General features: G+C 36.3%; 1 protein-coding gene across 4 annotated transcripts in view; it reads right to left on the bottom strand.

The window, feature by feature from the left end:
• Positions 1-14602, bottom strand: part of XPO4 (exportin 4) — an 85229-nt gene that overhangs the window by 16124 nt on the left and 54503 nt on the right. For all 4 annotated transcript variants that reach the window (XR_008578997.1, XM_054839611.1, XM_054839625.1 and 1 more), the window contains 9 exons: positions 11380-11556; positions 9306-9448; positions 9044-9189; positions 7583-7760; positions 5688-5847; positions 3851-4020; positions 2715-2889; positions 1310-1603; positions 237-417 (listed from right to left, as the gene is read on the bottom strand). Coding sequence is in view for 3 of the 4 variants with exons in the window: in XM_054839611.1 (XP_054695586.1) it covers positions 237-417; positions 1310-1603; positions 2715-2889; positions 3851-4020; positions 5688-5847; positions 7583-7760; positions 9044-9189; positions 9306-9448; positions 11380-11556 (1624 nt within the window). In the remaining variant the exon portion in view is untranslated. The remainder of the gene's footprint in view (positions 1-236; positions 418-1309; positions 1604-2714; positions 2890-3850; positions 4021-5687; positions 5848-7582; positions 7761-9043; positions 9190-9305; positions 9449-11379; positions 11557-14602) is intronic.

The raw sequence follows: 14602 nt of genomic DNA, 5'->3' as shown, positions 1-14602 counted from the left end.
ATTTCAAGCTGTTTCATACATGCCTTATTTATTTTACAAGAGCAATACTAATTTCAGATGCTAGAATACTGTGAAAAGTCCTTTGCTACTGGCACATTAAATAGTAATTTCCACATCCCGATCTAATCAAGCCTCAACTTCAGTCTTCACTTTACCTGGATTGAACACATGCCTCACAGTGTTTTTTACAGTTTAGAACACAAGTTACAGTTCAGCAATTGCAAATTCCTTCATACCTGTATCGCTGAAATCTATGAATTCTTTTGATAGAAGATTAGTGAGAAGCTCCATAATAAGGAGGAGATCCTGGTACTGGTCTTCTTCTGCCGTAACATCTATCCGTTGTCGACCTAGATTATTCTTGGAATACACCTGGAGCAGAGTTAGGCAGGCCTCATACAAGTTCATGGCTTTGGCCTATAAAACAATGTTAGATAGTAAGAAAACTTTCCTATGCTAGAAGTGACATATTTTAAGATGGCGTTACTTGGTTGATGATATCTTATGATTTTACTTTCAGTTATATAAACCACTTTTTGTAACAACTGCACACAAAATCATCAAGGAAGCGGTCATCTTAAACAATAGGAACACTTACAGCCATATATTGATGTGCTACGGATCGAAACAGCAGAACATTACTTTTACCAATCATCTCTAAAAAGACAAGGGTGGCTTGGGACAGGCTGACGCATCTCACTAATCTCACAAACTAGACTACCAACAAAATCCCTTGGGGACTCACTTCAGCCACCAAAATTTGGAGCCACAATACACTGTTCGGGCATACCCAGTTTGGAATAGGCAGGAACTCTTCTAGATGCAAAAGCAAAATTAGCCAACAGCACGAAGATGGAAGTGTACTGCACTGACTCATTTTACCCGTTAACTTCTTGGTACCTATTAATGACTTGCTTAGGACCAAGGCAGTGTCTCTATGGTATGCATTTGTCACATAAAACAGTGCTGCAATTCTCCTAGACAAGCCTTCAGAGAAGTTTGAGATGGTTAAAAATGTACTCAACATGGTCTGCACTCTTTTGCCACCAATACATAGAGTTAGACTGGTGATGAACTGTGGTTAAGTTTATCGGTATAACAACAGTCTAGATGTCCTGCTTTTAATCTTTGTGAGTGTATGTTTTTAAACAAAGGAATTCCTCTAACAGATGTGACCATATAGCATATCTTTCTCTACAGAATCTAAAAATCACTACACTATTTTGTTTAAGGGATAGCACCGTATACACATGTATGCACACGCGCACACACGCGCGCTTCCCCTCCTTCCCCTTCTGGTTGTATTTACCTCTCCAAGATAGCAAATTTGTTTATGTGCAACTTCAACAAAGACTTCTATTATGAGATTAACAGTCTCTGGTGTGTTTTTGTATACTTCCATTAATCCGATGCAATTATTAAGGAAGTCCATTAGGAAATTGAAGAGAATTGCTACGTTATCAATCTGGGTAGCCTCAGCAATGCCACAGAGTGCTTCCAATGTAGCAGTGATTTCCTGTTTCACCTCCTCCTCCTGGCAGATCTGCTGAAAGTTTTCTTGGTTTATCACATTCAAGAATCGCTGCTGAAGTGGCTGAAGAACCTTGAAATTTTAAGAAAAGTCATGTTAAGATAAGCATACTACTATATGAGATGTGAGGTTTAAGTAATTTAGCAAGCTCATGGGTTGCTTTTGGCATGGCAGTACAAGAACCAATTACTTCCAGTTTCCAACGGCTCAATTATGTTATTATCTGTCACTTTAATGTAAGCTGAAGTGGTAGCGATTAGTGATTCTCATTATCCATCATCATCTGCAGGCTGGTTTCAAAATGAGCACCTCCATAAATATTTTATGTTATTTTGTAGTGTTTAAATAAATGACAATGACTTTCTCTGGCTCACAGTATTTGATTCTCTTCCAAATTCAGTATTAGGGGAAAAAAATTGTAACAGTTCATCAATGAAAGCATTAATTAAGATTCATGTTCACAATTATCTTTGTCATAGTACGATTCTCAACAGCTCAATCAACCTCTTCTGTAATCAGCTGTGTTTGAGACCAATTTAGAAGCTTCCATAAAAATAGTTAAATGTTTTTCCCAATTACTTCCTGTGCATTCTAGTCTTACCTTCAATCACTAATTTCATAGCTTTGCTAATAAAAGCAAATTTATCTCAGAAGGCCAATGCTTTACAAACTCAGGCAGTGCTTCCTGATCACATTTCAGCTACTGTCTAGCACCAACATTTCTGATATTAAATATCTGAGCTTTAATGGAGCCAGGGCACAAAAAGCTGGTCAAGGCTCTTCATTATGTTCCACATTAGCTTTTGACTTACTGTCATTAAGTGAATAATTGAATAATTCATTACACCACCAAATTAAAATAAAAGGAAGAAATGACACAGTTTCAAGGGAAATTCTTAACCTTTTATAATAGCCTCTTTCAAGCGTGCTGCTATACTGGCTGCGTCATGAATCCTCCAGGTAACGATTAGTTGTTTCTGTTTAGGTTGTGAAGTTTTAGATAGAATTTTTGGCAGCTCATGGGTGCCAAAGAGAGAATAATTAAAAAAAATTATCAATATTAGATGTTCAAAAATCAAAAGATTCTATGAGAGTTGATTTTGTATCACCATAAAATTCCCTAAATCCACTTGTTTGTACTGCTTGCTAAAATGAAGGTAACAGAAGCATCAAAATAGCTTACCTCAGTCCAGTATTGTTGCTTTGTTTCCGTATCCATATGAGCAAAACCTCCTAAAACTAAAGCTTTCATTAGTGTTCTCTGCACAGAACTGGACAAATAGTGAAGAGGAGGGCTTCGCCTTGCAAATTGTTTAGCTAAATTCCACCAGTTTTCACACTGTATAACTAAGTTTGCCCTAAAAGAGGGAAAAACAGTTTAATTACAGAAAAGACTTCACAAAATTGTATGAGCAGAGCACATCAGGTTGCTACCAGTTGTCAGAAGATTTTTTTTTTTTAATTCCTTTTTTTTAAGGCTAAATTGCCTTTTGACTTTCATCTTACTAATGCCTCACCTCTAAGATTTCTAATGTATATACTCTGAAAATAGCTCAACTCATATGGGAGAAAAGCAGGGAAGTGCTTTAGTTTTACACACATACACACACAGAGTTAATGGACATATTGCATGGATTAAAAGCTTAGTCTCATTATGTCATGATAAAATAAGCAGTTTATTCCAAAACTAGCTCCTGTGGGTTTTAATTTTTTTAAAAAAGAAAATTCCTCGAGCATTTAAATCCTCAAACTTCAGAACAGTCTTTCAGCAGACTGTGAATGCAGGATTGCATGTATAATTGCATGTCAATTCACAAAAGTAAAATATTCAAGAATTTCCTGCTTCAGAGTTTGCAATACCAAAGAAAACTGAAATTTGTCTGAATCCACCAAATCCTGGATTTAAAATTTTTTTTTCTATATATTTACAAAAAACATTTTATACTGGCTTAGCCAGCATCTAAACACTTAACCCGGAAGAACTTGTTCAACAAAAATAAACAACGATGCAAAAATCCTTGCAATAAGAGTGGAGACCAGGAGAGTTTTCCTTTTTCGCTGCTTAAGAGTGAGGCACAAAGGTAAGGGAAGGAGAGTGCACTTGTAAACAATAACAAAAATTAGGTTATGTTTTGTCAAATACAGGTCTCACTCCTCACTTTGTCAGACAATTTTTTTTTTTCATTTATAGTACGCTACTAAAGTAATTTGACTTACAGAAACATCAATATGAAGTAGCCTATATCTGGATTACTTTGGCCAAAAAAATTTAAAGGAAGCAAAAGAAATTTTTTGACTTCCAGAGATATAGCAACTTACCGCTCTCTCCTTTCCACTAATGTTACTAGCAGTTGTACAGTATCATTTGCAAGGTCCTGCTCTGAACTCCACACTGCCAGGTTACTGATCACTTTTTCTAAAAGGTAACCCACAATCCACTGGGAACCCTCTGTATCAGCACCAAATGCTGTACTAAATGGCAGACTTATCTATAAGAAAAGCATTAAAATGAGTGAGTTTTACAGAAGCCAGAACCCCAAAGTGTATGGTAATCATTGTCAGCAAATTCTTTTCAGGCTGTCACTTCTTCCCTACTTAAAATACACAAATGCTACATAGACAAAGGCAAAGAATACCTGTAATAGAAAAATCTTTGCCAAATTTATCTTGCAATTTTAAGCACAACACCTAAAACAAACAAAAGTTTCAACCTCATTACAAAATCAGGTTTGAGTATGTCTAGCTTTTAATGCTAATGCAAGTTCAAAAGTTTTAAAAAAATAAAAGAAAGATCCCAAAATCATCTCCCAAAAGTGTTTCCATTAATTTATGATTAAATTCCTCAACATTCAGTGATAAAAATTATTAGAAGTAACCCTAATATTAATCTAGATTGAATCTTCTAAAAACTTATTTTCATCGCAATTTTTCTGCATCTGCTTTCTGCAGATTGTTCTTTCAATCTATACATCTTTTAGGAAAGATGTCACATTCTGATCCTGGCATATTAAAATATGCTGCCTTGAAATTGCCTCTTCTCCTATCTTTAAAAAAAAGCTTCTCAAGAGTGAAATCCAAGGATTTTGTAATAATTGTGCAGGGGCTTCCTGTAAGCACACCATTAACATTTCTGACTTTAAAACTCATAATATACACATTACTGAGCATAAGGTTTAAATAGAGGTTTCCATCACTTTCACATGTCAACACAAACTAAATGTGTGCATTTCCTAGATACTCTATTTTATGTCTCTTCACATTCTTTCTCATGTGGATCTCCTTACATGCTGTCCAGTTCTTCCCCAACTGGTACTTTTACAAATTCTTAGCTGTGCTGTAAGTAGAAGCTGAATAATATGATTCCAAATATTTACTAGTCTTTGGGATACCTATTTTTGTTAAGGAGGGGCCTCCTGAAGCGTTAGTATTCTTAGTTGCTTCAGTAGTTGAAATAAAGGGGAGGAGGAGGAGGCTTCCTTCTTGAAAGTTAGGGCCAATAGGACCTCCTCAGGATGGGTGGCCTCCATCAGCTGGCTGGATTACAGTTAGTTCGATAAGCAAAATCAGGATCAAGGTCTAATCATGATTAGTGCTTTCCAAACACAATAAGAAGTTGCCCTTTACAAAGAACGCACCGTTGATATCATGATATATACAATGAGAACAGGGAGAGGAGAGAAAGTAGCATGACATTAGCTGATGTATACTACCTTGTGATGGTGTTAAATGTCTAATTCAGAATCATGACCAGGTTACTCACTAAATCATCCATCAAGGGCAACCACTGTATTAGAGATAACTGTAAGATCTGATGGATAGTGAGAAGTTGCTTATAAGATTGCTGTAGTCAGCGAATTTCACCCACTATGCAGCCTGAGAGCGTGCTATGCTAGTCTGCTATGCCAATGGCTACAAAAAAAAATAAATCACATTTGCACCAAAATGTGCAAGAAGGGTACCCTAACAACTTATATTTCTAATTAAAAAAAATAAGAAAACATCAACTTTCAAACAAATTCTAAAATAAACCACAACCTATTCAACATTAAAAATGCTTTATCATTGCAGTTTAAAAATAGTTACACTGACATCTGCATCCACAGGATAATATTATTGCTAATACTCACCAATTAATTCATAAAAGTTACATCCTTACCTGATCATACAGCTTTTCGTCTACTAGGAGGTAAGTCTTTGCCCAACGCTTGAGGAACCATACAATATCTTTGCCCATCTGGGGGCTCAGGAGGTGTGTGAGATTTGCCCTTATTGCTCTAGATTCTACTTCTGACACCCTTAAAATAGCAGATAACAACCTGCAGATTTAAAATACAATGAGGACCTTGAGAGTGGTTTTTGGAGAAGCAATGTGACTACCAAACACTTTCATTTTTCATGAAACACGACAGAAGGAACAGTATAACAAAGTAGTTCAACTCTAATGAAGTAAAAAGCACCTGAATTTATTGTTTCTTTAAATGCAAGGAGAGACAGACAGGATAGACTGGCAAATACCCTCCAAAAAGTCAGAATATGCATTAAAAGATAAAGTGATTGTCTTTGACATCAAAATCACTGCAACAAAGAATCCTCACAAGCATGCTGACATCGAGAGAACAAAGACAAATGGACTACTACTTGGAGTACTTGAAAAGCATTTTTGAAAAAATGATTCTCCCTTCCTTGCACCATCAAGCTTAGTGACCAAGTGGGGCCTCACTGTGCAGCTTATGCTGTGTGATGCGTACTAAAGAACAAACACAGAAATGACCAGTTATTTCTCTCTTTTTCATTACTGCAGAGAAACAGTCTGAAATAGCAAATCACCAGGTGATTGCATTAATGCAATCAGTCCATAAAACTACATTAAATATTAGCTTTTCTAGTATATCAATTAAATTTGGTAAGAATGTGATACTGCACAAGGAATTTAGGAGTTGACAGTGCTCTATTTCTTGAAGATGTTTCAGAGCTATTCCCAGAGAGCCTCAAATCTCTCCGTATTTAGATTTGATTTTATTCCCGTGACCACTGAGATGCTGCATCAAGAAATCCTGTTTGGTGGCCACTTCTAGAAGCTGCCAATAGGATCAAACTTCTAAATATTGGGCACATCATTGCTAATGAAGATCCATTTTTTCCTAGCCTCTTCCAGAAGAAGAAAATTTTAAGTACACAATAACTAATCTTGGGTTAAGAATCTTCCATGTCAATTAAAAGTGGAATGCAATCTTCTGAAGTGTGAGGATTCAAATTGACAAGTCTCTTTGTGGGCATCAGCCTTCTTGCAAAAAGAGAATGGAAATCCCCTCTCCTGCTCCTTTTATAGGCGAAAAGTGGTATGTGTACGTAAGTGACAACAATTCCTCCCACACGGAGGACCAATTTTGCTGCTACTGCCAAGCTTGGGCAGTAACTCATGTTCAAAGTAGACAAGGTCACCGATGCTCTGGAAGGAGTTTGCTTAAGCTGTACATGTGCTGAATAAGCTACAGATTATATATTACCTAAATATTTTGATCTACCAACTTTTTAGTAATTTAAGTAATTTTAAGGATTTTCTGTAACAAATAGAGCAAAGATGGGTTTTCAGTAGAGAGATAAAACTGTTTCTGTTTATTTCCAAGACTTTGGCTCTTGTCCTCTGTTAAGACTATTAGGTCAATCTAGTCATTTCAGCCTTCCCATCCTGACTCAGCTTTATCTGTTTTGATGCTTTACTCTCATTTTTCTTTTCAGTCTTCCCCTGGATCACCTTGACTTGAAATATCATCTGTATTTATCCTGCCTTTCCCTAAAAAAAAAAAAATCGCTTCATCTTTTCTGTATTTTCTTAATCTCTCTTACAGCATTGCCTTAATGTCTGTTATACAACCGTTCTTATAAATTATTTGCCCTTACTTTAATACAAGAGAGACATTTCTTTTCTAATGTTCAGTGTTTACATACCGCTTTTTCACTTTTTCAAATTCACAGAAGTCCACTCACATTCTCACTTTTTTCCTCTGAAAAAGCATTTAACATACTTAGTAGTATGAGATGCATCCTTACCTAATTACAGAATCAGTTCTGTTGTACCCTGGGATGGAAGAGGCCTTTTCTCCTGGAGATCCCAGGATCTGAAGTGTTGTATTGATGTCAACCTCAGCTGAATGTTTAATGGAATATTCCATTACTTCTGGAGGTATTAGCGGAGTCTCTCCCTGAGTATCATTAGCCAAGAGGTAGCCTTACATTAAAAAAGAAAGAGTGATCACAACTTTCTACCCTAGGTTAACTTAGGGCTTTTTGATTAGAGAATCCATTGGCTTAACTGCAGACATCACACCAGAATCAAATGTTTGTACAAACCCTGACTAGCACTGTTTAAGTACGTGTAAGTTAACTTTAGAATCCTTAAAACCATTCAGTAGTGAAGAACCTAAAGTGACAAGAAACCAAGACTAGAAAAGAAACCACCAAATTAAAAAAAACAACAAACAAACAAACAGAGATAAACTTTGCTTCATGTAAAAGTACTACAGTCAATTCAACTACTGAAGGGGAAAAAAAAAACCAACAAACACAAACCAACATTTTGTTGTCGCTTTTTTCAGCCTTGATTTTACAGTTTCCCCACCAAGTCCATCTCATTTGGGACTTCTGTTCTGCTAACATTTCAAATCTGTCAGAGGCTTTCAGACACCAAGTACATGTGCTATAATAAAGTTTTCCTTGTATAGCAACCGCAGATCAGGTGAAGCATGGGGTTTTATACAGTACTCTGGTGTCCAGATAATGAATATTAATTCCAGCTTTTGTCATTTTCAATGTCTGATCTTATAACTATCTCTGAACTACAAACTCCATCCCAAAGTGATACAAAAACATTATAAATCCATTCATGTCAACATCTGAGAGCAACTAAAATGTCAGATGTTCAAAAAGATCCCACAAAATATTTCATAAAGCATACATTTCTCCTAACAAAGTAGACACTGTCTTAGTTGTTATTATGATTTGCAAACAGATGTAAGATAGTTCCATCTAAAAATCAAAATGCTTCTAAATTCAAGTTCCCTGAAACATAACAAAGTGCCAGGACATGGATCATCAGCACTGAGAGATTCTGGACCTTATTTGATTCTTTGCCACCACTGAGTAATACCGTTATCCTGATCTCATGTTGATTGCCTTATAAAGTCAGGTGCCCCCAGACAATACAACTGACATATGAACAGACTAATTTCTTGAATAGGTTGACTGATAACAAATCTAAAAAAATCTGTAACAAAATTAGGGGAATTTCCAAAGGACATTACTTCATGTGAAGATTGATGAAATCTTTTAAAGATAACACTCATGTTACTTAAGGCAGATGAAAGTGAAAGACTTTGTGAGTAGTGTATGTAAGATGAAAGCATCATAAGGGATAAAATTTATAGTCAGTTAAGAGCAGTTGATATACAGGGTTGTTTCTTTTTCCTGATGTGTTCTAGCTGCAATAAGTACTATTTAAAGCTGTTCACTAACCTGTGACTAAAATAAGCCAATGAATATCCTCATACAGGTCATCAAGCACTTTATTGTCAATCGAGCCTGATGCTGGTGAGGCAAGTAACTGCTGCTGATGTCTTTGCAACTGACCATGGAGCCTTGTCACTCGGTCTTCTAATAAACTGCAGACGAAGAACAATAAAGTAACTTCACTGTTTTTAACCTGTTTCAGCAAAGTCAGGCTTTTCAAATGTGATGGCTTTATTGATTTGCATTCATGACTTTTTTTTTTTGGTACCTTGTAAGAAGAGGTATACAGTGTTCTGCAGCAATTCTCCCCAGCATGCCTACGCTGGCCAACTGGTCACAGAACTGATCTCTGTCATCTTCCTGCAGTTCACTTATTTCTTCTTCTTCCCGAGAGGCCACACCATTAGCAGTCTTTGGTTATTTCAACAAAATTAGAAGCAACCAGTTAGTGTTATACTTGTTAAATTTTATCATCACAATTTTCTACATTTCTACAGGCTGGACAATAGCAAAATAGCTTCTGTACACCACAGGGTATATAAAAATCAGCTCTGTGAAGCGTCTACTGCTACAAGTATGATATAAGGCACTGGATGACCCTGGCTCACAGAGATGATCTGCAAAGCCAGTGGTCAGAAGATTGCTGAAGTACATTTGCACTTCAAATCACACATATAGCAGAACAAGAACCATTTTAAATACTGGAACTTCCATGCTTTCCCTCTATTCATTAGTCAAAGATACTGTTCTCAGTTGTCTGAGATCTTACAGAAACCACATAATAGGTAGTATTTTTCATGATGAAATGAAAACAATCTTTCAGTAAAGATTTTCCTTAACTCATTGTTCGAGGGGAAAAAGCTTTAAAAAGTAGATGGAAAACAGAAGACTAATAATCATATTATTATCTCAGTTATCATCTTTATCTCAGTTTTATTTCTTGCTGATGCAGAAATTGCGCTGTTTCATTTTTCAAAGCTTGTCTTGGCTGCATTATAAAACTACTTAAATAATAATCAGACCTTATTCCTTGAAGACATGAACCACAATATGTAGAAACTAAGTATTGCTGTTAAAAATGTTTTTAAAAATCTCTTAAAGAGTCGTAAAATTTACACACCTAACAAAGTAAAATACAAGTGACAGAGAAAGGTATCGGTCTGCTTTGTTTCAATAAAGGCTCTGGAAAACTGAACCACACACAACTCCTTAACCAAAGTGCTTTTAACCCATCTTTACTTTATGTAACCCAGCAAATCATTCTCTTTTGGCAACTTCAAAGTTGCAGCTGTTTACTGAAGGGTGAGCCTCTGCTCTCAAAGCAGAGACTCAAAGTTCCTGTTACTGCTTTGATATGGAACATGAAGCATTCTAAAATGCCAGCTGTGGCTTTTAAAAGGTTACCCATGGGATAAATGACTTATCTCACAGAATGACATGAATTAACCTGTGTATACAAGTTATGTCAAGACCGCCTGATATGAATTCAAAGTTCTTTTGTGAAATATTTCTCTCTGTTTTGGCACTGTTATTACCATCTGTTACATATTGAGATAACAGAATTGAGTTTTATATGGTACTTTTCAGAATGAGGTATCTTGGAGATCTTTGCACAGCATCAAATTAAGGAGAGATTTTTATAAAATTATTGAATTGAATCTATGCAATAATTAATTCATCCAACATCTACATCCAACTTCCTGTATGAGAATCTATTTTAGTAAGATCCAGACTCCTGGCAAAAAGACTAATCTGCTTTCTTTCTCAATGGTTCAAGAGATACTGGAGGTACCTTTTAAGTTTTCTCTAGAACAGTCACCTCAAAAATTCAGTTGGGAATTCATTTTATCCAATATAATATAGCAAGTTTCTTCTAGTCTGAGCATAGTCATTCTACATTTTTTCAGATATTTATGCATAGCAATTATACTTCAAAAGTATACTGTGAAGATAATGTATGGAAGGTAATAACCGTATAAAAGGCTTCCAATTTCATTGGGGATTTTAACTAGGACCCTAGTCCAGAGAGGGACAGTCAAAAATCCAGTCACTGCATCTGTGGGAAGAACAGCAAGATGCACACTGACTTGAGTAAGAGGTTTATTTTTTTCTATTTTTTTAAAAGTGATTTCCAACTTTGGATTCCTTTTTTTCCTCTTCAGAATTAGAGAAACAGATGGGAAAATGACCACTACGTAACAAATTCAGCACATTTTTCATTTCCAAAGTCACAAATAGCAATTCTACGCTAGCTCCCTTGAGCTACGTCATATAGTACACACCAAAAGACATGGGCTAGTTGCTATATATCATCGTCAAGAACTACCAGAATGAGAGCTTACCAAATTCCTTGTACCATCAGGTGCAGCTAGATGGCACTGAATGTAGGAATTAAAGACCTGAACAGCATGTTGGGTAAAGAAACCTTTATGGAAATGTTTGTCATCTTGTACCAAAGTAAGCCAAGATTCCAGCAACTTATCATATGCTTCCATGTATACCATGTCATCTTTGTCAAGCTGTAAAAGATGAAAGAAACAAAAATCATATTCCTAAACTAAACCCAAGGAATATACTTATATTCATTGTTATTTAACAGATGTTGTTCTAATGTTGAAACAATTTTAAAAAAATCATTCACAAACCCCATCTATGGATAGCCAAGAAAATATCAGAATGAACTGAAACAACGCATCGAAAAGGTCAGTGCAGCTTTCATGCTTGCTAGGCTTTAAAAAACTGTCAAAGGGTTTAGCTATTTCTCTTCATCTGATGCTCAAAATCAAAACAGTCTTCAATTAAGCCTTTAATGTATAATTACCTAAATACAGGAGCTACTGAGCTTTTACCCCAAAGATGCCAAGCATCTCAGCTCTTATTAGTAACAATAAAGAATCAAACTATTTCTTTTTAATTAATTAGACAGATATAGAACATGTACATATAGATTTATATGTATTCCACTGTTTCTGAAATAAAGAGAAAAGATGATGATTGTCTGTTCCAGAGGAAATCATTGTAACATTGCATGTGTTCAAGGAACCCTACTACAGGTAGCCAGTTTGTATGATGATAAACAACTTCTCATTCTATGAACTAACAAAAAAAAGCTGGATTCCACAGAATAAGCCTGCACCTCCAATTGCTTAGTGCATTTTAACTGATGCTTCATGGGTTTAGTTATTCATATGTGTTTCTACGCAGTACATAAGTTGCAAAAGGAAATAACATATCTGAAAAACAAAGTCCTGGGTTACAGGCAAACTAAAGAACCCAGGTAGCAAAGAGGCCATTTCTTTTAAAAAAAAAAAAACCTACCAACTTTTTGATTTGATGCAAAAATTGAACTTTAGTAAATATATCCAACTTCAAATAACTTAAGTATGGCTATAGGGATAAACATGCTGCTAAAACAGGACATTTCTTTCCTCTAAGACTTCTCAAGTTTTAACCAACAGGATCTCTCACAAAAGTTACTTTGAGATAGCAGAGCTTAGTAAAATGATTCCTTGATGAAATAAAGAGATATTAAGGCCTTAATCATGCTCCAGACAGAAGAATTTCTGACTTTCAGTGAAGCTACAAACACAGCTGGATGAAGAGGAAAAGAAAACATTGGATGGATGACTGATTAAGGGGGAAAATAGATATCACATTGGAAGCATTTCAAGACAGCTTCACAGCATCATTGTATAACTGCAAAGTAGTCATGTTTACAGAAGTTAAAATATGAGACACCAATGCAAGTGTGAAAACAGAAGCTGAAGGTGACTAGGAGAGAGGCAAAACTGTATTCAACACTAACCGCAAATTTAGGATGAACATCACCAGCATGTCTTTTTAAAACTTGGCTAAAGGACACATGAATTCATAGGCAATCATTCAATCCTGAAATATTTTGACATATATGTGTGTGTGTATATTTACATATATAACTTTCAATAATTTATGAGAATCCAGAGCATAAGCCAATAAACAGACATGTCTTTTATGAACAAAAGAACTCAACTCTATCAAATTAATTTATTTGTGAAGGTAATACAGAAGTTAATGCCATGGGGAAAAAAAAAAAAGGTTTTAACACTTTATGGTATTCTCATAAGGAAGCTAGGATTAATAAGTGCCTCCATAAAGTACGTGCCCAAATACAAGAAAGAGTTTATCCATACTGAACAAATTTGGTCACAAAGGAACCTTAATAAAAACTCCCAATCCTTATTTCAGATTAGCTACAGCTGGGCTACCAAAGATGTCATACAGGTAAACTAAGTGACATGCTGTCGACTGGGGAGCTGAATCGTTCTGACGGATCCAACAGAAGCAATGGCAGAGCCCAGTTCAGAACTCAGATCTTCAGGAGAGGCAAGATACAATCAGTGAAGTCAAAGCAAAGATGCTTAATTTCTCTGGTATGGGAAACAAAAAGAAATTGATATTTCTTCCTTCGCAGCCTGTTGACCGTTTAAAGAAAGAACACTTCTAAAATTTGTCAAGCAGCAAAAAGCTGGAAAGAGTTGGACGCATAGCAGAAAGGACCAAATTCAGAATGATCTCTTCCATCACATGCCTGTTCATACTCTTCACTAATTCAGATGGACTATTTGATTTTTACTTCTGCATAACCACTATGTCATGAGCAAGGGGACGCATAGCTGTGGACACGCATCTTCTCTCAGACCCAATGCTATTAAAGGAAAAGATTGCTGGTCCAACTTGTACCATAAACTAACTCCCAGAATTGCTGAAGCTTATTGACTTCCACCAGTGCAGCTGTCCAGGCAAATGTTTCAACTTCCTTCAGCCAACCTCAACAGGCAGGTTAATGTAAAACAGCATTTGAACATGATGTTTGAATTATGGGGTTTTTCTCCCTTGGTTGAAAATCAGTATTAGCTGCTTTGAAATGATTTGCATATTATGGTTCAGGACCTCCCAGTTTTGACAGTTTCCATAGCAGGTCTTCAGCTAAGCAGATTCCTCGTGCCTGGCAGGGTTTCTGCAATGTTCACATGAGACGTTCTGCTGGCATGTGAAGTGGCAGAAATATGGGGAAAACAGCTTTTCCGGCCAGCAAAGCTTAAGGAGTACGCCTGCCTGCATTTTGCTGCACTTTGGATTTCTGCAACGTTCCAGGAATATTATCTGAGGGACTATACTGAGACCACCGTACAGAGTATTTTATCTATCAAAAGCTCTTAATTAGACAGCACATGAGCTCACAGAAGGTGTCACTACAAGCAGTCTAAGCAAGAAGCTTGGGGAACACATTAACCATGTTCCTAAGCCAAAAGATTGTTTTCAGGGATGCAAAGTAGTATTTCTACAGGCACAGCCCACAGTATCATTATGCCATCTGGATTAAGTCAGCAATAACTTAAAAGTACACGCTGCAGCGTGCCTTATTGCTGACACACTGTTAAGGTACAAGAATTATTTTTTTGAAGGCCCATCACCACAGAATTCTGTATCGTCTGTGCAAATCAGAGAAACAGCATGAAGTTGAGATATCTGTAAGAGCTATGACAGAATGGAAAGGTGCAAGTCTAATGTTTCTCTTTCCACAGA

Source organism: Grus americana, chromosome 1 (genome assembly GCF_028858705.1).
Source record: "Grus americana isolate bGruAme1 chromosome 1, bGruAme1.mat, whole genome shotgun sequence".
NCBI classification, from domain to species: Eukaryota; Metazoa; Chordata; class Aves; order Gruiformes; family Gruidae; genus Grus; species Grus americana.
The sequence above is the reverse complement of the archived record's forward strand: the minus strand, read 5'-3'. Positions and strand labels throughout refer to the sequence as shown.